The sequence below is a fragment of the Cololabis saira genome, chromosome 2, assembly GCF_033807715.1.
Source record: "Cololabis saira isolate AMF1-May2022 chromosome 2, fColSai1.1, whole genome shotgun sequence".
Classification (NCBI taxonomy): domain Eukaryota; kingdom Metazoa; phylum Chordata; class Actinopteri; order Beloniformes; family Belonidae; genus Cololabis; species Cololabis saira.
Window position 1 is genome coordinate 31,106,112 of NC_084588.1, and position 27,956 is coordinate 31,134,067.

General features: G+C 41.3%; 1 protein-coding gene across 1 annotated transcript; it reads left to right on the forward strand.

Annotated features, from left to right (window-relative positions):
* Positions 1-13: 13 nt before the first annotated feature.
* Positions 14-27,956, forward strand: dhx38 (DEAH (Asp-Glu-Ala-His) box polypeptide 38). Its single transcript, XM_061743334.1, has 27 exons — positions 14-259; positions 1,365-1,696; positions 3,970-4,151; positions 4,464-4,625; positions 4,722-4,884; positions 5,220-5,338; positions 5,509-5,582; positions 5,695-5,850; positions 6,022-6,183; positions 6,413-6,520; positions 13,416-13,537; positions 13,629-13,766; positions 13,919-14,105; positions 14,661-14,846; positions 15,012-15,152; positions 15,514-15,624; positions 15,934-16,050; positions 16,150-16,257; positions 16,362-16,474; positions 18,282-18,490; positions 20,490-20,644; positions 21,899-22,054; positions 22,322-22,456; positions 22,902-23,027; positions 23,134-23,229; positions 24,555-24,676; positions 27,146-27,956. Exons 2-27 carry the CDS (start codon positions 1,368-1,370, stop codon positions 27,225-27,227), a joined length of 3,759 nt encoding a protein of 1,252 aa, XP_061599318.1. The 5' UTR covers positions 14-259; positions 1,365-1,367; the 3' UTR covers positions 27,228-27,956.

The following is a 27,956-nucleotide window of genomic DNA, read 5'->3' on the forward strand; positions in this document are numbered from 1 at the left end:
TAGAAGAAGAAGAAGAGGAGCTGCGAGAGGATTGTGGGATTGAAATGACTGTAAACATACGCGTTGTTTTTACGAAAAGAAAGATTGTTTTCCAGCACGATCTGAGTCTGTATTGTCTAAATTAAGTCGATCGTTAATCCACAAATCATGGCGTTCATGTGATAGTTTCTGTGTTGTAGACTCAACGAAAGACGGGACAGTTTTACTGTTTAACAGGAACATCTGGTGGGTTAGCTAGCACAAGCTACTGAACACTGAGGTGAGTTAACTCCCTTTACCCTTTAATTCACTGATAAATAGTCTTCTGTTTCACTTAAATGCTATTTCATGAGTTACAGATTACTGCCTGGACGTATACGTTATTTCATCTGACTCGTTTTTTCCAGTCTCATTGGAAATGTATTATGCTAAACTGTAGGTCGTTTTCATTGTTTCATTGGGACAAAATCAACATTTTTCGTGTTTTTTTTCTTTTTTGTCTTTATGGATTGGCACAGCAATGCATAAAGAACAACAATAATAATAAAGTACGATAAACAATACTGCGAACAATAATTATAATACTAAAATGAATAAAAAGATGAATATAGATTCTAAAAACAACAGTAGTCAAAATAGCAGAAATCAGCCAAAGTATTTATCACAACCAGGAAAGTAATGAAAAAAGTAGTTTATAAACGCATAACGCAGTAAGCGGCCAGAAGCAACAAATAATCTCTTTATTAAATATAATACTCTAAAATTCCATGATATAGTGGAGCAGAAAACTGTTTTATTTGTCTTTAAAGTCCAGCAGAAACTGCTTCCAAACTGCATTCAGGATTCGTCCCAAATAAAACAAACGCGCTATGACCTGAGGGAGAAACTCATGTTTGAAATGACGACAGCAAGAACAAATATTAAAAAGAGATGTACATCAATTAAGGCAAGAGAAATATGACAACGTTGACAAATATGACAAAGTTGTGACAACGACCTAAAAATGTGCAGTTCTATCTACAAGTTTAAGAAAATGGTTAGAGAAAATATTGTAAATAAATATAACTATAACACTATAACACTATATTATCAAAAACATTATAATTTGAAACGTCAATTTTATATTTTGTCTTATTTATTTTTTTTGGTCTTTTTTATGCATTGTTTGTTTCCACGGATTAATGCTAATGTTTCAGATTTAAGCTGATCACAAGAGATAAAGGATAGGCACTATAAACTACGGCTTCAGCCTACACCTTTTCGGCAAAAGCAATGTTTATTTTACTTTTTTCATTTTGTTTTGTAAAATAACTTGTACAATGACCAAGGGACTTAAGCTTATTAGGGCTGCAGATATTTACCTTTTTGTCATTATTTCCCTCCAGATTATGGATGATGAAGATCTGTCCATGCACAGGCTGGAAGGAAGCGACCCAGCTGCTCATGTCGGTGGTCTCATAGTGAAGAAGAAGAGTGCGGCTTCAGAACCACACGTGTTTCGAGCACCTACACCTCGCACATCTTTGCTGGGCTTGGATCTGTTGGCTGCTCAAAAAAGGAAGGAGCGCGAGACTAAGGAACTGGAAAACTCTAATGGTGATGACAGAAATAGAAAGAAGTCAAAGGTTTCCTCTTTTAAAGACTGGGAGGAAAGCAAAAGTGACTCGGGGTCTGACGAAGAAGACAATGATAAAGAAAAGGGTGCAAAGAAAGAGAGGTAAGCTGTCTTGTTGGACAATTATGGATAATGTGTGCAATTTTATGCAAAGGTTTACTCCTGAGCAAACTGTACTTATCTATTTATTGTCCTTTACACCTCCTGGCATGTAGGGCCGCTGCAGAGGTCCTCCACTCCTGTGTATTTCTGGCTATCTTCTATATGTTGGTCAAATTTAAATTCACCTGCTTTATCTCTTTTTCCACAGTGGGATGCCTGGTAGTTTTGGGTTTATCCTTCTGGAGTCCAAAAAAGGGCTTCTTTTAGCATGCTCCGTTGTTACGTCTCAACGCATTGCAGATAGATTCCCATTAATCTTCTGGTGATAGTTTTCATTTTCTGTTTTTGGGATAGGACATGGAGTTCCTGACTGGATATGGTGTTGAGCCAAAATATTTTCAAAATTTTTGTCAGACTCCACGTTTGGAAGACTGACAACTGTCTGGTGTCCATTTCAGTCATTTTTCCAGAATCACACAAGAGGGTAGAGATGTCACAAGTTTGGTATAATTTAAGCTTTGTTTTGATGGTGTACTGGAGAGACTTCCATACACTGGTTAGCATTTTAAAAGCATTCCTAGTTTTATACTGATATTTTTTCCTCCAACCGCCTAGATCCTTAACATTAACTTGAACTGACACAGGATTTGGTATATCGTCATCATTTATTTTATTGTCTGACTTATCTATGAGCCAATTTGTTATGCAAAAACTATTAAGACATTATTTTTTTCTTCTGCATATGCTTGTGAGTGTGAAAGACGAGAGCCAAACCATCTGCAAAATCTAGGTCTTCCAACACTAAGAAGAAGCTTCACATCTGACTTTTGATTTATTTCCAGTTGTTAGATGCAATGTTTGTTTTTTTTTTTGTTTTTTTATAAAGGCAACACATTTTATTTTAAAGGCCTAATTGGGATTAAGGTACAAAATATTTTATATGGTTAGTCAAGACATACCATTGTTTTCTTTAAATGATACATCCAGCTTGACTTCAAATGACGTGGTATCTACGGTACATGTTAATGTGTTGTTAACATAAAACAGCTCAGCAGAGATTACCTCAAATGCAGTGTCCTTGAATTAATCTTTCAGTCAACAAAAAAACTTTGTTCAGACACGTCAAAGCTGCTGTTAAGTCTGATTTCAGCGGTAACCCGTCCCGTAGACTTCCTGGCTTGTAGTGTGGATATAGTTCCTCAAAGAGCAGTGTAACAGATGCAATGTTGAAGAGAAGCACGGATGTCATGCCCCCTTGTCCAACTCCTGTTTTCACGTGCAAGGAGTAGTTGCTGTTTCCCATGCTACATGAGAAGCTGGCGTAAAATGTCTTGATGAACTTAACTATCAGCTGTGCTGTACATTTTTTAGCCTTCGCCAGATTGTTTGATGTTGCAATCAAAACTATTGCTTTCTCAAAATCAGTAAATGTAATGAGTTTGTCAGTAAGTACACTGTTCTATTATGTTACAGACTGGTGTGTTGATCTGTTTTCCTTTGGGTCTAATCTACATGAAAAAAAAATTGGGAACAGCTTGAAGGAATGGCAGCCTATTTAGGCTGCCATTCCTTCAAGCTGTTCTCAACCCCCCACGCCCCCCTTTAGAATTATGGCTACTTCTTCTCTGTGATGTTCATTGTCCCTAACTAAGTACATAGTTGTCACTCCTGTAGCCCCTATGTCTTCCTGATTCCACTGGCCTACATTCACTTATTCCAAGAACATCTGTTTAATAACGTCTCATCTCTGATGCTACTTGTGCACGTTTCCCTGTCTCCTACAGTGTTTGGTCATTCCAAAAACCTGTCATAAGTTTATGCTTACCATCCATAACTTCCACCTTCCTGCCAGTGGTGTCCTTTCGACTTTTGGAACTGACATTCATCCTAATAAAACTGATATTTCCAGAAGCCTGTAGAGCTTAGTGGTCTTGGATCCTTTAGTTGTTTTCCAAGTTTGTTTTACGTGATGGAGTTGTTGACTCCAGAGGACCAGAGATTGCTCTTAATCTTGTCTGTACCTTTTGACCTGTCAACCTAAGGTGGTTTTATAGCCAGTATATGGGGGGGACCCTGCCAGGAGATGAAACTCCCATATCATAGCAACCATGAAAATTTTACAGTCCAAGGAGAGAGAGCAAAATATCTTTTTTTATTTTTGTCAAATGTTTATGCAGTAAAACCCCTGGTGCCAAAATATTAAGCTCATCTTAAATGTACCGGTAAATGTACTTTTTTTTAGTTTTTGTTAATGTGTTTTATTTTGCTCTCAGAAAGTACCGTGTGACTGGTTCTGAGACACCTTCCAACCCGGGAGGGGTCAGTGAAGAGTTCAGACGCAGAAACCAGCAGAGGGAGAAAGACAGGCGTGAACATGGAGTGTACGCCTCCTCCAAGGAGGACAAGAACAAAGACAGAAGCAGAGATAAGGGCAAAGAGCGCCGGGGGGAAAGAGGTAACTGTTTAGTCTTGCAGTCGTTTTGTTGTAATGAAGATAAACGTTATGTTTAACACGAATGTGAGCGATTTAATAAAAAAAAAGAAGTTATGATCTGCATGCCTGTTTTGTGGCATTATTATGATATTGATATAACTCAGTTTTACACTTGTTGAGCAAACAGCCTGTAGTTCCATTTTAGAAATGTATATTCATCTTGAATCAAAGCAATTAGAAAAAAAATTAAGTGCTAGATCAACTCAAGAGACATTTTAATCTGTTAAAATAAGTTAAAGATGCTAAAAATATCGTTGACCTATCTTCTTTCAGAAGAGCGAGAGAGCAGCCATCCTCGCGGCAGTAGCAGCGCTAGGTCAGAGCGCTTGGACCGCTCTGAGAGGAGTGAGCGCTCACAGAGAGACGGCTGGTCAGATCGCCTCAGCCGGGGGAGTAAGAGAGATGAACCCGCTTCACCTAAGGATCATCCAAGAGGTTTGCTTTCATTGTTTTGTAATGGAATAAAGAAGAAGAAATTACTTATTTTCTTATCATTGTTATTTCGTTTAACTAATTCTATTTTTTCCCTAGATTCTTTCACACCTTCCCACTCTAACTGGGATGAGGATGACAGTGGCTATGCAAGTACAAGGCATTCCCAGTGGGAGTCGCCATCCCCCTCTCTGTCTCACAGAGAGGGGGATCGCTCAGAAAGAAGTCATCGCTCTGGCCGAGAAAGTGAAAGAAGGGACAAGTAAGCAACTGACATTCATTTTAATGTTCATATAGCTTCCTGACCCTAAAACGCTACTTTTCTTTGATTTCTATTTGCACATGAAGATGATAATATAGTTATCAACTGGGATTGTTAATAATCATTTGGTCATGTGAATTATTTCTAATCATTTATTGGTTATAGCTGCTTGCATTTTCACAGCAGGGCTTTGTCCACGTTTTTACCTTCTTGGTGTGTATTATATGCCTGTGATGTGCAGTAACTTTAGGATCTAACTTTAAATGCTTAGCTGCAGGGAAACTAATACTATGTTTTTCTTATGTTATTTATTTATTTATTTTTTATTTTTTTAGATCCGTCAGAGGCCGTTATACTGACAACACACCCCTGCCTACCCCATCCTATAAGTACAACGAGTGGGCCAATGACAGAAAGCACTTGGGCTCCACCCCTCGTTTATCTCAAGGAAAAGGTATTATTTAAAAAAATAAATAAATAAATAAATATATATATATATATATATATATATATATATATATATATATATATATATATATATATATATATATATATATATATATATATATACACACATTTCTTTCTCAAATTTTTTCCAAACAATTCCTATTTTTTTTCCTTCAGGTAAAAGAGATGGTGAGGGAGGGATTATGTTTGACGATGCAGGTGAGAAAGAACAGTGGGAGGAGGACCAAAAGGTGAGTATCGCCATATATTCCTCATCAGTAGCTTATAGAAACTAACAAAAGTTTGCTAATGATGTTTTTTTTTTTTTTTTTTTTTTTTTTAAATTATCTCCCTTAATTGCAGCAAGCTGATAGAGATTGGTACATGATGGATGAAGGCTATGATGAGTTCCACAATCCTTTCACTTCCACCTCTGAAGAATATGTAAAGAAGAGAGAGCAGATCCTTCAGAAACAGACTCAGAAAAGAATATCCGCGCAGAAAAGGCAGATTAACGAGGTAAAACACAACTTTTCATTTCATTTCCTATGGACGTAAAGCACATTCAGATATACATGTTATATGTGTTGTTAGATGTTATATGTGTGTACTTACCAGAGCAGAGTCGGTTCTTATTGGTTATGGTATTGACAATAACCGTATTTGATTAGGATGTGTTCCTTCTTTCAGGATAATGATCGATGGGAGACCAACCGTATGTTGACCAGTGGTGTGGTTCAAAGATTAGAGGTAGATGAGGACTTTGAGGAAGACAATGCGACTAAGGTGCACCTGCTTGTCCACAACCTGGTCCCTCCCTTTCTGGATGGAAGAATAGTCTTCACTAAGCAGGTAAATAACATCCAGTTTATGGCCGAAGTTTCTTTTAGCATCTCGATTATATTATCACTTTTCTTTATATTCTTTCTGTCCTTGTAAACATGAGTGCCACTTATCTTTTACTTGCTTGTTAAATTTTAAAACAACTACTAAAGCAATAAATGTAAATCTTGCACCTACCTTAAAAGAATTTTATGATATGTTATGATAATTGCATGTGTTTGTTGTTTTTCTCCTGTAGCCCGAGCCTGTCATTCCAGTAAAGGATGCCACCTCTGACATGGCCATCATCTCTCGAAAGGGCAGCCAGCTTGTCCGTAAACATCGTGAGCAGAAAGAGCGCAAGAAGGTAAATTGGATGCGCATCTGTTATTATATTGATTTTGCTTAAATAGAGGGTTTTACAGTAAAGTCAAGTGATAAAGACAGTACAGCCTCTTTCAGTTCAAAGATCTTTTTCAATTTTTTAATCTTAAAAAAAAAAAAAAAAGATAAGATTAAAAATAACAAACAAAAAATAAAATCTGCTTCCCAGATTTTAAAATTAGGTAAATGGAATCTCAGATGAACAACACATGAAGCCATAACATTGTGACAACTCACTGTTGTGCAACTCAAGGTAGCTTGGCTGTCCAGTTATCAAGGCTAATGATAATTCTATTAAAGAATTATTAATAATTAATAAAGTTGACTATTTATCAAATTGTATTATCAAAAATGATAATTCTCGTAGGGGCACCACCGCCGGGGCCTTACTTCCGGTGGGATTCGATAACTAACAGCAGAAAATCAGTCTCATTATGATTTGAATTATCCTGCAGAACAGCAAATCTTACAGAATAACAGTGAAGGCGTGATATCCGAACACTAGGCTCTGCTTAAACAAATCAATTTGTGACCAAATCTTGCATGAAATAACACAACCACTCATAAAGAAATCAATCAGAATTTATTTACATACGGGTGTCAAAAGATGATAAACGCAACACCCAAATAAACCTGATGGCAGAAATGGCTTAAGTATCCATAAAACAATTAATTAACTAGAAAAACAACAATCAATAAAATGAAACATAAACGTTAAATGCATGGAATGAAAAAAAAGAAGAAATCAAGCAATAATAACGAAGATACAGAACATCTACAGTTCAACAGGGCTCCTGTGGTCTTTTAAAGATGGACGCGCCCTCTGGGCCACGTGCAATTAGAACGGATGGTGATCCCGGTGTTAAACCGTGATCAACTGCAGAAAACAGCGCTTTAAAACATGAATGACTAGCAGAAAGTAGTGACTACAAATTAATGAAAACAGTCCTTATAATGATGGTGGTGTAATCTCAGCTCTGAACACAGATTTAGCTCTGTAACACTCCCAGTTAAACTCATACACCCAGGTCTCAAAACCTCACGCCTCCTCGGGTCTCCGGGTGCCGATCAGGGGTTCCTGCCGGGTCTTTGGTCGGAGTCCGATCCCAGAGAGTCCTCCCGCCTCTCCCGCTCCTCCTCCTGACTCTGGAATCACGAGAGGACGGGGGTACAGCTGAAGCAGCCGGCGCTCCAGCTCCGGTCCGGAGGCTATCACGTCGTCTCGGGGGCGCGCGGGGCCAGTCTACTTCTTCTGAGTGCTGGTGCCCGTCGGCCTGAGCGCGTGGCCCCGGGACGGGCAGCGGGATGCGTCTCGGTTCTGCGCAGGGCAGGCTGTCCACAGGTCCTTTCAGGTGAAGTTTAAGAGCAGAGAGAGAGAAGTTAGGAAAGAGGAACGGGTCTCACCCTGGGCCGGGGCCGAGCTTCGAAGCGGCTTCCCCCCCCTTTCCAGCTCCCAGGGACCGAGGACACGTGAAGCAGGACTCTGGATGAAAAGTTGAGACCGGGAGCTGATGGGGGCGGCTCCGTGCACCGCGGCTTCAACGGGCTGCAGGTCCACCGGAGCGGCCCGATGGGGCCTTACACCTCCCCCCAGCCGGGGGGAGAAAGGGAGATGGGATCTTGGCCCAGAGCCAAACGATCCAGCTCGGATGAGAGGGTGATCGGAAGCAGAGAGAAAAGGAGCAGCGGCAGGGTCCTTTTGATCCTACCCGCGCTGCGGTGACGTCATCGGTGCCTCATTGCGATTGGATGGGGCGCCGCTTGTGGGCGCCGCCCCATCCCGCAAGGCATGCTGGGGGGTTGCTGGTAGGTTTTTGTGTCTGTCCAAAGAGGCCTGGTTTCAGGGCTCCGCTGCGTCCCGACCCCTGCTTAGGTGTCATAAAACCCCAAGGAAGTCTGTTTTCCCTGGCAGAAACCCTGCTGGGTCCTTGTTTTGATCTCCGGCCATGCCGTGGGGGTCGTAAACGGGCTATCTCGACCCAGGCCGAGATAACCAGGAGTTAGCAGCAGGGGGTCGCAGGACTTCAGGAAGAAGGGGCAGAGTCTGGTTTTACAGGTCCTCATAATCACGAAATGTTCATACATTTATAAGTCCAGATGATCACTGGGTGCGCACAACATCCCCCCTTCGAATCGAAAACCGGAATGCAGGGTCTGGTTGTCGAATCTAACAACGGTGCACCAGTCCATGTGGTCATAAACTCTGGTTGGGGGCGTGAGGCTAGCCTGGTTAGTCCACTAGGCGAGCAATGCACAAAAATATGAAAAGAAGAACATATTCAAAGCAATAACATCATTCATTTACCTAACACAGTGATATCACTCTTAAAGTGCGGTAGATGAAAGATAAAAGGAGAGGTTAGTTAGGTTTCAGTATGTACACTGTACCTAAAACAAAAACCAACAATTTAACCACTCTTTGATTAATTGCTAGGCGACAAAAACACACAAATTAACTTATGTCGGCTATGGAAGCCTGGAAATTGTGTGTAGGCGTGAATTTTTTTTTAATGCCCCAAAGTATCCTACCCCCCTTTCAGGTGTGGAGCGGGCTTCCACTTCTGGGTCAGAAAAATTGTGAGGGGGCCGCTGCATACAAGGTAATGCAGCTGTTCAGTGTTCTTTTGCTAAAAAAGGTCAAACGTGGGACCCCCCTCGCTCTGAGGTACGGCGTCTGCGCCTTGGTCGTTCTTCTCTGGTTTACTTTAAGAAAACGCTGAGCTGCTTCTTCAGCGTCAGTAACAGTGAAAACTGGGAAGGGCCGCAGCTCCTTTCGGGTAATTAATTTTTGGCTTACTCACGGTGGTGTCTGACCAGGGGGCTCAGGGGATGAGATGACCGGGCTCACCACTTTTGGGTCCAGCCTAAGAACAGACTTGCCTGTCGGTCGATCTCTATCAGCCTGCATGTCCACCTCTGCTGGTTCTCCGTCCACTGCGATGAGCTCTCTGCCATTAATAACCACACCTCAGCTCACGGTCCAGGCCCCAGCGCTTCGCTTGGGATTCTGGCAAGAGATTACACTTATTAACGAAGTCAGCTCACGTTATCACCCAGATTAGAAGAAATTAAACCGATAACAAACCCTGAGAGACTGGGGTATTGGTTATAACCTTAGAAGCAAGAACCAACTGAAAGGAATTAATAAAGTGAGTTAACAGGGAGGAATCTTTAAATAACTTTAAATTAAAGATTCAATTTAAAACACAGTAGAGATTAATCTGAGAAGATTAATAACTCACATGGGGTAATCAGCAACAGTTCAATTAATAGAATTAAAGAAATTAAGTCAACCATTACCTTCAGTTAAGTATGGTTGCAAAAGGGAATTAATCAGCGATTAATAAAATAGTGATCCCTCAATAAAAGTTCAGATTAATAAAAATCAGGAATTTACAGCGAGCCAACCATTAGTTTCCATGGAACCTGGTTGCAAGAGGAAATTACTCAAACAGATTCACAAAAATTGAGTGATAGAAAAAGTTCAGGTTAATAAAATTAACAGAACTTAAAGCAAACCCAACCATTACCTTCAGTGAAGCAAGGTTGCAGAGGAAATCAATCACAAGATTAATAATCGTGTGATGAAAAATAAAAGTTCAAATTAATAAAATTAAAGAACTTAACAAAGCAATCACCCTTTAGTGAGGCGAGGTTGCCATTAGAACAGGGATGTTTTAAAATAACCGTAGGAATCAGATAATGAGGGGGGAAGCAAAATAAAAATATTTTCTTTCCCGATCAAAATTAATGTTCTGTTATTTCATACAAACTGGTCACAAATATCGTTTCGAGAGCCTCACGCTGGGGCGCCATTTATGTTGTGCAACTCAAGGTAGCTTGGCTGTCCAGTTATCAAGGCTAATGATAATTCTATTAAAGAATTATTAATAATTAATAAAGTTGACTATTTATCAAATTGTATTATCAAAAATGATAATTCTCGTAGGGGCACCACCGCCGGGGCCTTACTTCCGGTGGGATTCGATAACTAACAGCAGAAAATCAGTCTCATTATGATTTGAATTATCCTGCAGAACAGCAAATCTTACAGAATAACAGTGAAGGCGTGATATCCGAACACTAGGCTCTGCTTAAACAAATCAATTTGTGACCAAATCTTGCATGAAATAACACAACCACTCATAAAGAAATCAATCAGAATTTATTTACATACGGGTGTCAAAAGATGATAAACGCAACACCCAAATAAACCTGATGGCAGAAATGGCTTAAGTATCCATAAAACAATTAATTAACTAGAAAAACAACAATCAATAAAATGAAACATAAACGTTAAATGCATGGAATGAAAAAAAAGAAGAAATCAAGCAATAATAACGAAGATACAGAACATCTACAGTTCAACAGGGCTCCTGTGGTCTTTTAAAGATGGACGCGCCCTCTGGGCCACGTGCAATTAGAACGGATGGTGATCCCGGTGTTAAACCGTGATCAACTGCAGAAAACAGCGCTTTAAAACATGAATGACTAGCAGAAAGTAGTGACTACAAATTAATGAAAACAGTCCTTATAATGATGGTGGTGTAATCTCAGCTCTGAACACAGATTTAGCTCTGTAACACTCCCAGTTAAACTCATACACCCAGGTCTCAAAACCTCACGCCTCCTCGGGTCTCCGGGTGCCGATCAGGGGTTCCTGCCGGGTCTTTGGTCGGAGTCCGATCCCAGAGAGTCCTCCCGCCTCTCCCGCTCCTCCTCCTGACTCTGGAATCACGAGAGGACGGGGGTACAGCTGAAGCAGCCGGCGCTCCAGCTCCGGTCCGGAGGCTATCACGTCGTCTCGGGGGCGCGCGGGGCCAGTCTACTTCTTCTGAGTGCTGGTGCCCGTCGGCCTGAGCGCGTGGCCCCGGGACGGGCAGCGGGATGCGTCTCGGTTCTGCGCAGGGCAGGCTGTCCACAGGTCCTTTCAGGTGAAGTTTAAGAGCAGAGAGAGAGAAGTTAGGAAAGAGGAACGGGTCTCACCCTGGGCCGGGGCCGAGCTTCGAAGCGGCTTCCCCCCCCTTTCCAGCTCCCAGGGACCGAGGACACGTGAAGCAGGACTCTGGATGAAAAGTTGAGACCGGGAGCTGATGGGGGCGGCTCCGTGCACCGCGGCTTCAACGGGCTGCAGGTCCACCGGAGCGGCCCGATGGGGCCTTACACCTCCCCCCAGCCGGGGGGAGAAAGGGAGATGGGATCTTGGCCCAGAGCCAAACGATCCAGCTCGGATGAGAGGGTGATCGGAAGCAGAGAGAAAAGGAGCAGCGGCAGGGTCCTTTTGATCCTACCCGCGCTGCGGTGACGTCATCGGTGCCTCATTGCGATTGGATGGGGCGCCGCTTGTGGGCGCCGCCCCATCCCGCAAGGCATGCTGGGGGGTTGCTGGTAGGTTTTTGTGTCTGTCCAAAGAGGCCTGGTTTCAGGGCTCCGCTGCGTCCCGACCCCTGCTTAGGTGTCATAAAACCCCAAGGAAGTCTGTTTTCCCTGGCAGAAACCCTGCTGGGTCCTTGTTTTGATCTCCGGCCATGCCGTGGGGGTCGTAAACGGGCTATCTCGACCCAGGCCGAGATAACCAGGAGTTAGCAGCAGGGGGTCGCAGGACTTCAGGAAGAAGGGGCAGAGTCTGGTTTTACAGGTCCTCATAATCACGAAATGTTCATACATTTATAAGTCCAGATGATCACTGGGTGCGCACAACATCACCTTTTTGTGAATAGTGATCAGTCAAGACATGGACAAAAACATGCAAGGGTGCAGCAGTGACTTCCACCCTGGTCCTCAGGGCCCACTGTCATCCATGTCTGATGTTTCCCTGCTCACCCTGATACAAATAACTGTCATTAAGAGACTTGTGCATGCCTTGATGACAAGCTGGAGTAACCATTAATTAGAATCAGGTGTGTTGATACAAGGAAACATCTGAAACGTGCAGGACAGTGGAGGACCAGGGTTGAAGACCACTGTCCTAGAGCAGGGATCCTCAATTCCGATCCTCTTAAGTTGGCGTCTTGCACGTTTTACATGTTTCTCTGCTTTAACACACCTAATTCTAATTAATAGTCGTCATCTGCACGTCATCATGATCTGATAATGACACAGTCATTTATATCACGTTGTGCTGAAGCAGGGTAACATCTAAAATGTGCAGGACACTGGCCCACGAGGACTGTAATTGAAGACCACTAGAGTATCCCAGGGGTTTAGAAATTGATCTTTTGGGCCTGTGGGTTGTGGCATTTGTGGATTGGACTTGTGCCCCACTGTTGCCATTAGATTTTTACAAGTACTCCACTATGCAAATAAAAAAAGGGGGATTTCTTCTAAAACTGCAGTCCTAAATAGTCCTTAATTATTAGTCATCAGTGTAGTAAAAGCAAAACACATAACATACCCTTTGTCTTTAAAAGCACCATTTTCTGTAGCTTCACTTCTACAGTTTTGTTTTTTTATTATTTATTACAGTATTATTATTATTATATATTCTAATCCTGAAATACTGATTAAGGACTTTCTTGGACACACCATTATTTGCAGGACTCCTTGTTTTCATGACTGTAAAGACAGTTTCTTATGATTTTCTAGATCGGTGCTATAAATTCAATTGAGGACAGATCAGACAATATCTTTGCTGTTAATAGTCTCTTTTGGGGCTCTTGTGTCAAATTTTCAGGGCTTTAAAAAATATATTACTTGAAATGTTTTGTTTTTTTCACTGTTAACCACTATCAACAAGTGAATTGACTCCACAAATATGATGCTGATGTCTCTGGGTTGCTCTGTATGTATATTGAGCATCTATGGCATTGCAGCCCTTCAGTACCAAGCCAAACCTTTCATTTTCATGAGCGAATTAACTGGAATAACAATCTTTTCAGGCACAACACAAACACTGGGAACTGGCAGGGACCAAATTGGGTGACATTATGGGTATCAAGAAGACAGAAGAAGTAGACCCAAGGGACAAAGCGGTGGGCGAGGATGGCAAAGTAGACTACAGGTGACAAGACTGACAAAATATCTAAATATTTTTGAATGTAACAGATTTAACTCAAATGAGTGCTAATAAATATTCCTGTAATGCCTCACAGGGCAGATCAAAAATTTGCAGACCACATGAAGGAGAAGAATGAGGCCAGCAGTGAATTTTCTAAGAAAAAGAGTCTTCTGGAGCAGAGACAGTACCTGCCCATATTTGCAGTCAGGCAGCAGCTTCTTAACATCATAAGGTACCGATTTAACAATATGTTCATTGCTCTCCTGATAAATTCAAGTAAATCTGTTGTTTTCATGAAAAATTGTATTACGGTGCGTAAAAACATTGACGCGTTACCTCTTTATTGTGTTTCAACGGTTATGTCACATTAACTGCAATCTGCAGGGACAACAGTATCGTTATTGTCGTCGGGGAGACGGGCAGTGGGAAGACCACCCAGCTGACGCAGTATCTGCATGAAGATGGTTACACCCGCTACGGCATGGTGGGTTGTACTCAGCCCCGGAGAGTGGCAGCCATGAGCGTGGCTAAAAGAGTCAGCGAGGAGATCGGCACCAACCTTGGAGAGGAGGTGAGTCACATGGCTGGTTCATGTACACAAAATATAACTGGGAATATAGTTGAGTCGAGAAACTCTGACTGCAGAACAGTTACGATAACCCACAAGAAATGTCTACATGTGTGGGTCCAATATATCATTATGACAGTAGCATTTACTGTCCCTGCTGTACACAGGTGTGCCTTTTTATTAGTTTTCTATTTTTTCTTGTCTTTTAACTATTTTTTTTATTTTGAAAATCGAGTGTGGTTAATCTATGAGATATGTATATGTATGAAACTGATTAAAAGGAGATTATAAAACACTAGTATGCGGTAATACTGTCATCTAGTGGAAGAAGGGAAAAATGCAATGTGAAATTGAAAAAGTTTTCATTGCTGGTTTTAAACCAAAAAAAAATCAGTAAATTGGAAAACATTTGGTGGAAAGTCTCGGTCGAGGTTTCAGTGTCTGCAATTTGAACTTGTTCGTTAGCGTCCTTACAATAATGAACTTTGTAGCATTTGCCAAAATATGCTCCAGTATTCTTGCTATACCTTACTTTTTGTTATTATTGTTCGCTCGCAGGTTGGATATGCAATCCGTTTTGAAGACTGCACATCTGAGAAAACTCTGATAAAGTACATGACAGATGGAATTCTGCTCAGGGAGTCTCTGCGGGAGTCGGACCTGGACCACTACAGCGCTGTCATCATGGACGAGGCCCACGAACGCTCCCTGAATACTGATGTGCTGTTTGGACTTCTACGTGAGGTGAGGACATAACTCAAACATCCCTAAAGTTGGTGTAAAACACTAATTTATTTATTGTTGTTCCAGAGCAGACACAGATTGTCTGCTGGGTTGTGTTTCCTGACTCCAGTCCGAAGTATATAATATAAGGTAACCTTTTCACCTCTGTTTACTGTTTCTTATCAGGTTGTATCTCGACGCACTGACTTGAAGCTCATAGTTACCTCTGCTACGATGGACTCGGACAAATTTGCAGCATTTTTTGGCAACGTGCCCATCTTCCATATTCCAGGAAGAACCTTTCCAGTTGACGTCTTGTTTAGTAAGGTATGTTTGCTTACACAAGGCACGCTGTTTCTGTAGAGGACAGCATTTTAAGCAGGTATCGCTGGTAATTTTTAATTTTTCTGAAAAGTGCGACCTTTTTTACCTTCAACATAGAGCCATCATATATAACTTAAGTATGTGTCGATGACAAATTTACAGTATTTATTTCATAGTTTCACTCAAACGCACTGTTTTCATTTTGTCAAATGTAAAAGGAAGTTACTCTGACATGTCAAGAATTATTCTTTTCCTGTTTTGTCTGAATTTCCAGAGATTTATAAGTATTTAAGTATAGTATTCAATATAAATGTATTTTAATGATTAAAAAAAAATGTATTTCTTTATTTTGTGCATCGTTTAGACCCCTCAGGAAGATTATGTGGAGGCTGCAGTGAAGCAGGCGCTTCAGATCCACCTCAGTGGGATGGCGGGAGACATCCTCATCTTTATGCCTGGACAGGAGGATATTGAGGTGAGGGACATAGCAGCTATTATGCCTCAACAGGTGGTTTATCCATTTTGGTGTAAGGTTCTGGTTTCATTAATGCTTGATATGCTATCAAAGTTGTTGTTTTTTCCAGCTAATCTCTTAAAAGATAAATTGTATTTTAATTATTGGACCAATTTCCAATGTCCTTTTTACTATGAAAAAGACATAATTCAAAGTCAGGTCTCAGTGGCTATATCGCAAACCAATTATGCTTAATTACCATGCTTAATAATATTAACTACCAGTGTCATAATTTCCTCATCTTGAGTGTTTTTCATCTTGACCCTTCAGGTGACATCTGATCAGATTGTGGAGCGTTTGGAAGAATTAGAGAATGCTCCTGCTCTGGCTGTGCTTCCTATTTACTCACAACTGCCATCTGACCTCCAGGCTAAGATCTTCCAGAAGGTTTATTTCAGCCACTGCATATCATTATTCAGCTACATGCACTTCTATACTTCATAGTGTTGGTTTCCTGCTCACCGACTTTGTCTCATTCTCTGCAAGGCTCCAGATGGCGTGAGGAAATGCATCGTTGCTACAAACATCGCTGAGACATCCCTTACAGTTGATGGAATCATGTTTGTTGTAGATGCCGGATACTGCAAACTTAAGGTATTTCAAGCTTGGATGTGTCCAATGTTAAGTAAAATATTTAAGCCAAGGGAAATCATTCATCATGTATCACTCACTTTTTTTTTTATGTTTTATGTCAACAGGTTTTCAATCCTCGCATTGGTATGGATGCTCTCCAGGTTTATCCCATTAGCCAGGCTAATGCCAACCAGCGTTCTGGCCGAGCAGGACGTACAGGACCAGGGCAGTGTTACAGGTAATACCCAGACCCTCGTCAGCTCTCAGTATGCACTAGTAGCACATGAATCACCTGCCATGAATGTTGGCCTTGAATTAAAGGATGATCCATTACTACATTTAAAGGCATTCTCCTTGATTGAAATTTTGATTGAAAATGGCACCTCTAAGCCCCCCTCATTCGGTCCGAATGATACGGATTGGTCCAGGTCCAGGAAGGGAAAGAACCAATCAGATGTCTTCATTTTAAACCACGTCCCCCCGCCCTGTCCCATGCGGGCACTCGCTTCTAGCCGCCCCGTGTCCACATCGCACGGGTCTTCCTGGGCTCACAGTGTCCCAGTGTAACCCCCTCCCTCCCTCCCTTCTGCCATGAACCCCAGTATATAGTTATAACTTATTATGTAGTTATTTCCAGAGCAGCTCGGTCCCCGCTGTGTGTAACCGGGGAGCGGGAGCCGTTAGTCCGCTGCTGCTGCTGCTGCTGCTGCTCCTCTCTGCCCAGCAGCCTCTGCAGCAGCAGCAGCAGCAGCAGCAGCAGCCCGGGGGGACACGTGAACAGCCGCACCCGTGAAAAGCCGCAGGAGCTCCGGCTCGGAAGCTGTATGGGGTCCGTGGGTATATAGGCGTCTCACGGCGAGAGCGGAGAGCGCCGGTGAACGGCAGCGCGCTGCGGTGCCGTGCGGGCTGCGGCTTTAGAGCCTGCAGCGCACCGCAGCGCTGCTGTGCCGTTCACCGACGCTCTCCGGGATGGAGACGCCGGTGGGCACGTTTGGGTGGGCACAGCCCCCCCCCTGCCCCCCCTAAAACCGACCTCGCTTACAGGTGAATGAGACATGGGGTAGTTTTGCTGTAAATGTGCTGTCCAAAATTTTTAATAATCGTATGCGCGTTCGTGTTTGTGGGGGTGAGGCTTTGGACGGAGCGCTCGTGGGTGGGGGCGGGGGGGGCGGGGCTTAGAGGAAGCGCCACTTTCAAATCTTGCTAGCTCTAGGAAGACTGCATATTTCTCTTTTGTCCTGACGAAGGCCAGTTTGGCTGAAACGCGTAGACACGCTTTTAAGAGACTAGCCATGCAATAATAAAGGCATTTTATTAACCTTACCCTCATGAGTGCCTCAGTTCTCTGTTTTCAACTGCATAGAATAACTTTAACTTTTTGATGTTTAAAGTATTTATTAGAGTATTTATGTTTTGGGTTTTTTTAAGCTTTCTCTGAAGGTAATTGCAGTCTATGCTGCTGGTTGCACTTATTACTTATTTATTTTGTGTTGTAAACCATCCAACAGCTCTGATATCTAGCTGACTTCACATTCATAAATCAATTGCCTTGTTTTTGCTTCCTACCTAAAATATGGCATCAGTCTGTTCTAGCATGTTTTGCATGTGTGGCATAAGAGGATTTTTTTTTTGGAGGAGGGGGGGGGGGGGGTGTCTCTTTTTCTTAATTGACTTAAGCATTTTATTTTGCATTCCTAATGAGCTGTGATGTTTAGGAAAGTAAATATATTTAAGGAAAAAATCCCGCTCGCCTACACCTTTTTTTTAAATTTAGCTTTGGATGTTTCTCCAACTAACTGAACCAACCTGAACTTTCCTCAGAAGATGAGCTATGTTTGGTGCTCACTGCTAAGTTGAAATACTGGCGATGTGTAAATGTTACAACATAAAATTGTTAAGTCTCTGCAATGTTCCATTTTACACCAAAGATATATGTATAAAAAAGCCTATGTGTTTCAATCTATCTGAATTTACTTTCACATCACTGTGGCCTGAACTTCAAACACATTTTTATGTTTTGCTTATGTGTCACTCCTCCCGTCCAGGCTCTACACTCAGAGCGCCTATAAGAATGAGATGCTGACCACCACTATACCAGAGATCCAGAGGACCAACCTCGCTAATGTGGTTCTGCTGTTGAAGTCTCTGGGTGTTCAGGACTTGCTCCTTTTCCATTTCATGGATCCGCCACCTGAGGACAACATGCTCAATTCCATGTACCAGCTCTGGATTTTGGGAGCTCTGGATAACACAGGTGGGTGAGCCTGACGCTGCTTTGCGAACATGCAAATGCCTGTCAGTATCGTGTAGTAGTATTATTATTATTATTTTTTTTTTTTTTTTTTTAAAGATTTTTTTGGGCTCTAGTGGCCCTTTATTGGAGATGCAGACTGGAAAGGGTGAGAGGGAGAGAACGGGGAAGACATGCAGCAAAGGTGCGCGGGCTGGATTCGAACCCGCGACCGCTGCAGGAGGAGGACTGTAGCCTCAGTATATGAGCCGCCTCTTAACCCACTGCGCCCATCATTATTATTATTATTATTATTATTATTATTATTATTATTTTCATTGGTTCAGCTCTGTTGGCTCACAGCAAAAAGATTCTCAGTTCCAGGTTAATTGCTGATTCAAAATTGCCCATAAGTGTGAGTGGTTGTTAGTCTGCGATGTGGTAGGTGGCCTCCTGTGATGGACTGGCAACCTGTCCAGGTCTTTCCTTTCCCCCGAAGAGCGCTGGGATTCGCTACAGCAGACCCCCATTACTCTCAGCAGGAATAAGCGGGTATAGATGATGGAGGGGTGGATGGTTACTGGAGATGCTGATACTCCTATGTTTAGGTTTTGGGAAGGAGATCTTGTTCTGGTTTGAAAGTTTAAAAAAAAAAAGAAAAAAAAAAGAATCAAAGAGTAAACATTCTGGATCTTCAAATCCTCAAACTTGCTGATTTGTTATTTGTTGCTGGAACAAAGAAAACCATCAAACAACCCAACTAGGTGCTTCACAACACTGAATGGGTCAATTGTATTTTATAATTGTTTATTAGACATGTTATTCAACACATTAGTCATTATTGAAATGTTATTATCCTTTCAAAGATTTAATCAAATGTTGTGTTTTTGTATAAAACAAAGTTTCATTCAGTTTCCATTCAATTCAAACTTTATTAATGCATTGCAGAGGTTCCTTCAGGGAAATTCGGATTCCAGCATCAATTAAACAGGAGATACAGTAATATAGATAATAATAGTAGTACGAAAAATACATAAATAAAAGATAGTAATAGAATAAATATACATTTACATTCACACACCGATTGTAATGATATCACAAATCTGTTTGAACATTCGATGGCAGATCTTAGTTCTCTTGCACTTCATCATCACCTTGACATAGTAGTTATAAGTGAGACTAGTAAACAATAAATGAAACAAAAAACTGAAATGTACTATATTCATGAAAATAACCAAACTACAATTAATTTTCTCTGCTTTTTTTAGTCTTGTAATCTTTTATACTCTCATTTTGAGTTATGTAATTGTAATTTCATTTTTTTCTTCTCTCGTGTATCTAAATCTGGATGCTGGTAGTTTGCTTACATGCATTGGAACTGAATTATATAGTAACTGCTTTGAGCTGCTGTAAAGTGATGGAGATGAGACAAACACAGACGGGAGACTGGCTGTTGTGAAGGATGCAGCACCGAAGATGCAGACTCTGCAAACAGGCCTTTAGGAGGTTGTGTGTAGTTCAGCCAGTACAGTAATTGCCTAGTAACTGATCCTGTGTTCGATTTGACTGGTCAGGTCTCATTTCTATCTCATCCTTAGCCAGATTCTGGAGGATTTAGGGCTTTGGGGATAAGGGGGGACTTTTGATGATTCCCTGTATGGTGTGTTAACAGCAGATTATCTCTGATTAAGGCTTACCTGCTCCAAACCGGCTGCTCTGCTACTCTGCTTTTCCTCATCATAAGCCTCTTATACTCCTTTGCCTAATCATTTAAATCAGAAACTGCAAAGTTTTTGATCTCCTTTTTATTTATTTATTTTTTTTAGTATTCTTAGCTGTCTGTGTGTCCTCCTCTCTCACAGTGAACATAAGTGTCATGTAATGCTGGCATTTCCCTTATACCAGAAGGCTTTTGATGTAAAAGAAGCTTTTCATTCATCTTAATGCCTGTCCCTTCTGTATTCTTCACATCCATCCATCTATCCACCCATCTTGTAATTTTGCTACATTTTTGTCCTTTCAGGGGCTCTGACATCAACAGGGCGACTGATGGTGGAATTCCCCCTGGATCCTGCCCTCTCCAAGATGCTCATAGTGTCCTGTGACATGGGCTGCAGTGCAGACATCCTCATCATTGTCTCCATGCTGTCTGTACCAGCCATCTTCTACAGACCTAAGGTATACACCCCCTCTTACTTTGCAAGTATATGCAGATGTGATTAGTGGAGCTAAACACTAACTGAATTTCATTTGAAATCACAGTTTGAAATAATGGAAATCTCAAAGACTGTAATTATAATATACATTATGTAGCAAGTTTTAAAGCATAGCCTCTCACTGGTTTTGAAGTCACTCTTTTTCCTTGTGTTATAGTATAGTAAATACCATTTTACTTGTGTACTAGTCATGCCACCCTATCAAATATGGCCCTAGACACGTGGGAATAAGGGAAGCATAACATTTAATAGTAATCTTCAGCAAAATAGCCACTGTTCACCCTAAAGCATCGATGGAACTTTAGTCTCAAAGAAAAAAGGTAATTCTGTGGCATGGAATTATTTTAGATTTGCTAAGTGAGTTGTACAGCAGGAGTAGATACTGTACAAAACGTGCCCCAATTCAGTGTCCATAAGGAGAAACAACACTATGAACCATTACCGAGATTTAAAGAAGTACTGCAAGCTGTTGAACAGGTAGAGTAAAAAGTCACGTGAAACAAATCATCCAGCCAACAAAAGCTTCTTTAGAAACTCTGTTACCCACTCCTTGACGAAATAAATCCTGTCCATCAAGACCTTCCAGAATTTAAAGATGAATGTATAAAAATAATTAACATGGACCAGGATTCCCAGTGGACAGGAAATGTGTGGGAGGGGAAGGATGTGCAGGAACGGGCAGGCCAGGTGTTAATGTGTTATGTTCTTTAAGTAATCAGCCATTTGTCCACGCTTTTAAAGAATTTGCTATTTATTACATAATTCAGTCAACTAATGAGTATTGTTAACTTCACTGTCCAGCTATGAAGGGACTCCCACTTCATTGTTATATTTTTAGGAAACAGCTTTCAGTAACGTATTTTGGAAGTGTGGATGTGTTTCAGAAACTAACCTATAATGTGAATGACAACAGCAACTTGGTTTCAGAAGTATTAACCATTGTAGCAGATGACTCTCACTCACACACACACACACACACACACACACACACACACACACACACACACACACACACACACACACACACACACACACACACTCACACACTCACACAGGGTTCAGTTCTTTGACTACATCGCAGTTAACACGTGAGGAGCCAAATGCACAGAAGTTTGATCCAGTATGAATGATAGTTCTGGTTAAATTTATGCAAAAACTTCAGATATTAAAATTTTTTTTTGGAAAACTCACCAACTAAATGTATTCATGTCTACAGGGTCGAGAGGAAGAGAGCGACCAGGTGAGGGAGAAGTTCTCCGTCCCAGAGAGTGACCATCTCACCTACCTTAATGTCTACATGCAGTGGAAGAACAACAACTATTCCAGCATCTGGTGCAATGACCACTTCATTCACACCAAGGCCATGCGCAAGGTCAGCATTTCTCTCTAAATCTCTGGCGGTACATGGAAACATAACATTCATTTACCATGTGGAAACCGTACACTGCAATTCAGGAGTTATTTTGCTTGAGTTGAGATGATATAAAAGAAATGGAAGAAAACGGGTCTACACACATGAAAACCTGTGATCTGTTGTTTTCAAGTAAATATTTTGAGAGATCTTTGTGAATGGCTTATTTTTACATGATGGCAGAGATGATCATTTGTCTGATAGTTATTTCTAATCCCTCTTGTGCAGGTGCGTGAAGTACGCTCTCAGTTGAAGGACATCATGGTGCAGCAGAAGATTAACCTGGTGTCCTGCGGTTCAGACTGGGACATCATTAGAAAGTGCATCTGCGCAGCTTACTTCCACCAGGCGGCCAAGCTCAAGGTTCGCTGTGCACTCTGGGTCCGCCTCAGTTAATATGTTAGGCCCAGTGGCGACTGGTTGTGGCAGATTTATAGCAGCATAATTACAGAGTGGTGAAATATCCCCTCTGGCCCCACATTAATACAGCGCTAAAATCTGAAAGGGAATTTGAAATCATGACTATATAATAATGGTTCTCAGTTTGACTTATGAGTATCCAGCTAACCTAAGCAATCATAGTAATGTTGGATATAGTTTAGATTTATTTTCCTGCTGTCTAAGCCAGGTTGAGAAGCAAATTATCCCAGAAGATCTGCTTTGCTGTGACCTTAAAGCATAGCTGTGAAAGCAACCACAAATATGCATTTAAACTTCTGCACACTCCAACACAAGGGTGCAGTATCCCCCACCCTCAAACTTCAAGTTGCACATTTGATTTGTTATTTATGCATGCGTTTGTTTCCAGGGCATTGGGGAGTATGTGAACGTGAGAACGGGCATGCCATGCCACCTCCATCCTACCAGCTCCCTGTTTGGTATGGGCTATACCCCTGACTACATCATCTACCACGAGCTTGTCATGACCACAAAGGTAAAAGTTGAAAATAAAAAAAGTCTGATGGCAACAAGTTTAAAAAAAAATAAAATAAAAACAATAACAGATTCTGATGGTGTTGCATTTTTGTTCTGTGTTGCAGGAGTACATGCAGTGTGTGACTGCAGTGGACGGAGAGTGGTTGGCAGAACTTGGGCCCATGTTTTACAGCATCAAACACGCAGGCAAGACCAGACAGGTATGTCGAGCCTGGGCTGGAACAGTGTGGTTTATTTACAATACAATTGAAATAGATGCCGCCATTAAAAGAATAAAATCAGATTTTCTCAATCTGGACATCGTTCATATGCACGTGTACAAGACAAGACGTGCCCATGTGATGGCAGCTCTTGATTCAAAAAGAATAATGTCCTGTTGTAGGCATTGATTTCTTTTTATTTAAAACTATGATGGAAGGTAAACAAAGCTGCTGAATTTTCCATAATGCTGACAATCTTTGTGTTGATGTCAGTGCTACTTTTATGATAACATCTTTGCAATGTTGACAAATATGGAAATCAAACCACAGGCAAGCAGAAATGAAAGAAGAGGAGCTGGCAGGGCAAAGTCGTGGCACTATTAAAACTATTTCCTGTATTTTTTTTTACTTGATGTCTATTTTTATTCTTTAATGGTTGCACACTAGAACTGTGATATTTATGTTTAAACAGATTCTTTAATCTTCCAAACATGGATATTTTAGAAAAGTGTTGTTTTAAAAAAAATCCATCTTGTTTTATGTTTTTAGCATTGTGTTAATGTCTGTGGATGGAGAAGGACATTAAGAAATTAAATATGAGCAATGTTTGGGTCTACTTGACTGAAATTAACAGTTCACTGCTCGGCCAAAAGTAGGTCACACAGTCTTGATAGTTTGTTGGGCGTTTGTTTAGCAGTGTCACATATTTACTCCAGTCCAGAGTTGTATTCATTTTTTTTGCCAAGATGTAGTTTCGAGGACCGGAGAGTTGGACTGCTGCTTAAAGTCTTTCCAAAACCTCTCAAAGATTCTCAAGGGGGCGAAGAACCGAAGTCTGTAGTGGCCAATCCTTGAAAGACAATGAACTCTCACACTGACCCACTCTTTTGCTCCGTTCAGACATTCCTGCTTTACGTGTCAGTAAACGCTGCTTCATTTTCACTTGCAAACACAAAATGTGTCCGTAAGACTTTTTTTTTTCTGACCCCGTCTTCAAGGACGATGGTTCCTCACTATCTTCCAGGTTTTAATAATATGTTCAACAGTTGTTAACTCAAATGTAGTGGTTTCAGAAATCTTATTAGCTGTTTTGTTTGCTCAGTGCAGCCTAATAATTTGACTGAAATTAAGTATTTTTCACCATGACCCCAGCATGTGGCTGTTGAGGGACTGAGAAGCTGAAACATATTAACCACTGCAGTAGCTTTGCAGTAATGGAGACTCCTTTGATTTATCAGTAAAATCCTGCTGGTGGCTTTTGTTTGGTCAGGTAATGTGAAATAGTACTATCTTTGTATCTTAACATATTTTCTTTTGGTCTGTAGGAGAACCGTCGACGGGCCAAGGAGGAGCTCACCAACATGGAAGAGGAGATGGCCTTGGCCGAGGAGCAGCTCCGTGCACGTCGAGAAGAGCAGGAGAAGAAAAGCAACACCAACTGTGTGAGGTAAGTCAGCAGTGCGTCTTACCTCGTTCTTTGTTCACCGTACAGGCCTCGCCCAAGTAAAGTTCCTCGTGGCCCTCATTTTCCGAACACGGTCAAGATTAGAAACATTTCATTTACCTACCCCGTCGCCAATCCATATCTCCACCCCTCCCTCACTCCTCCTCTCTCCACTCCACCTTTCTCACTCTTCATGATGAGCTTTTCTCACCTCTGGTCCCTCCAGACGAGACAAAAAGAAATAATATTGACTCCTGGCTGACCCCCATTACTGCAGCAATTTAAATTGTGCCACAGCAGAACAGAGAAAGGAGGGGATCGTTCATTTTCAAATTAGACCAAAAAATTAATTTCACACCCATCTGCGAGCTTTACGGAGAGAAATCGGGTTATAAAGACTGATTTAAAAAGAACTTTTATTGTTAATTAATCAGCCGGTTTATCTGTCTTTAGTGTGACAGATGTGTTGAAAATAATCACACTAGAGGTATAGGATTAAGAATTAGATTTAAGAAAGGGAGTTGGATGTGTGGTAATGAAGTTGAAGGCTCTCTTGGGCTCTTGGCTGCCTTTGTCCTCTGGCAGGCTTTCCCACTGTTTCCTCTCCGAGTTCAGTGTGACCAGGATGAAATATTTAGTCCGCTTTGCTTTCATGTGCCAGCTGCTTTACCTGTCTCGCTGCTCGGCAGTGCAGATCAGCGTTGTCAGTCAGTAAATGGCCCAGCTTTGTTGAACATAAACTGAAAGAAATGTAAGTATTTTCAGAATCACATCAATAGTAAGACTGTGTAACGAGAACCAGCATAGTTTTATAATTCAAGGGTCCCCAGCCTTTTTTGTAAAGCAGACTAATTTCAGCATGATCATGCTCTTGTGGACTAGGGGTAGGTATTCATGATCTTCCATCGCATTCAGGTGAATAAATGACAAACACCATTTCTAAGCCACCTTGGCTTTATTTATTTGCCATAGAATTTAAGCAGTGAATTTCTAACATATAAGTGTGAGCCCTAAACCCGTTTTCCTGCAACTAAATGGTCCATCCCTTCGAGGGAAGATGCCAGCTGCAGCCCAATCCACTCTCTTCCAAACTTCCAGCGAATATTTGTAACATGCTCATTTACAAAACCTCATGGAGAGAAGGTGGTGCTAGTATATTTATGTCATGTTAATGTCACTATGGTAAAATGTGCTATGTTCAGTGTGATTTTGTATCATTTGGGCATTGTATGCCTACTTCTTTTTATTTCTTTTTTTGGGATCAAATCACTGACAGTCTGGTAACAATGACTATGGCCAGTAGGGGGCTTCTTGAACTGCAACATAAAATAGTGACTGAATGTAGTAACTGGTTTAAAACAAAAAAAACCCAACAAAAAACAGATCATTAGGAGCCATAGAAATGTGTCGGCGCCATAAGATAGCAAGAATAGTGAGGCCATGTCATAACAAGCCACACCAGACCTGGTTCATCCACTCCTTCACGCATGCAGCCAATGAAGCAGCTCAACCTCTGCCTGGCACTGTAACTGCTGCACCGCCATTTAGAATCCATTAAAAATGTAACATTTGGATTAAAAATGAATATACAATAATCATGGTACCTTTCACATTTGTGAAAAATATATTACCATAATTTAAAACATCCGTTATGACTTGACTAAAATAATGTAATGACTAAATGAATTTTTTATATATATATATATATATATATATATATATATATATATATATCTTACAGAAATTGATGGAATACAGATGATTACTTGATTGTTGTGAAAAATAAATTGAAACATCAGAAATCTGACTATATCATAGTATCATGTCATATCATGTGCTCAGATGTGAAAAAGCCATTTGGTATAGGCTAGCCTTCGTTGAAAAATGTGTATGATTGTGGAGCGCCCCCCCCCCCCCCCCCCCCCCCCCCAAAAAAAACACAAAAACAAAAAAAAAACCTTCTGTTTGTTCCACGTTAGTAGTGTTAAAATATGAACAACTGGTTCATTAAAGGGTGCCCAACAGTTCTGAATTGAGCAAGGAGACAAAATGACAAGGGGGAGGGGGGATGCACGGTGACAGGAGGGGTTATTGCATGATGGTGTAATTGCTGCAGGTGTTTGTGTGAGCAAGAGGGGGAGATGAGAGAAGTGTCGGCAGTGTCAGTGTCATGTAATTAAAGATGATAGATTGTGCTGTCAGAGACGTCGGGCTTCATGTCCCAACAGTCTTCACAGAGACACAAGTCTCTTTTCCACTCTCCCCCGGTCCCGCTGCATTCATGTTCGCAATCAGCCATGCAGGCCAGTCTTCCTCTTGCTCATTTCTTGGACTGCAGCCACTATTTCATATAAGAGATTTTCAGCATTTGATTACACGCAGTACAGAATACGAAGAAAGCAGAAAGAAAGAAAGCATGGCTACGTCTGACTTTTTCATTTCTTTTTTTTTTTATCACCCTTTCTTATTCAGGGCAGTAAAAATCTGTACCCCAGGAAGAAAAGAGGAGGCTCCCATGACACCCAGACGCACCCCGGCCCGCTTTGGACTGTAAAACTCTTATTAGATCCACTTCGTAAAGCTCACTGTCATCCGGAGTAGGACAACATCAACACAAGAGAGAACCAGCCAACTTCCAGCTGCCACTTGTCCCTGAACACATGGCAATCACCTGCAGTTCATGTGTTGTCCACTAGAGTGAGAACTTGTATAAGGTACCAGCTGAAGACGGAAACAGCGGTGATAGAACAGACTTCCTCCACCTCCATCAGCCACTTGCTAGTTCCATGATACATTTAGAAAAATACAGGATTTGCTTTATATATATATATATATATATATATATATATATGAAATCAGTATTTACTGTGCTCATTCCTGAAATATTTTGCAGATGCCTGTACAATGATTTTACTTAAACTAGTGGATAAAACTTAATTTTCTACATGCCTGACTGTGTTGTCAAAGGGCAACTGAAAAATAATGATGTAATTTCATCGTTACTTGTCTTTGTGTCCTTGCGTTTATTAGTTCTTGTGGCGTAGTGGTTTGAACAGCGTGCAGCGCCTTGAAGTACTCCTCTACAGACTGAAGCACTATTGAAACTGTACTTGTGACATAAGTGTGTACTGAGTCCCCCGTTGGATTGTAATGCACACAACACACTCATGCAGGCTTAAGCAATTGACCTTTTTCTACTTGACGTGGACCTTTGTTCTAGCAAGTTAATGCTCCACAGCATTGCTGGTTAGAATCACCACGCTGGATTAAACATTTAAACTGT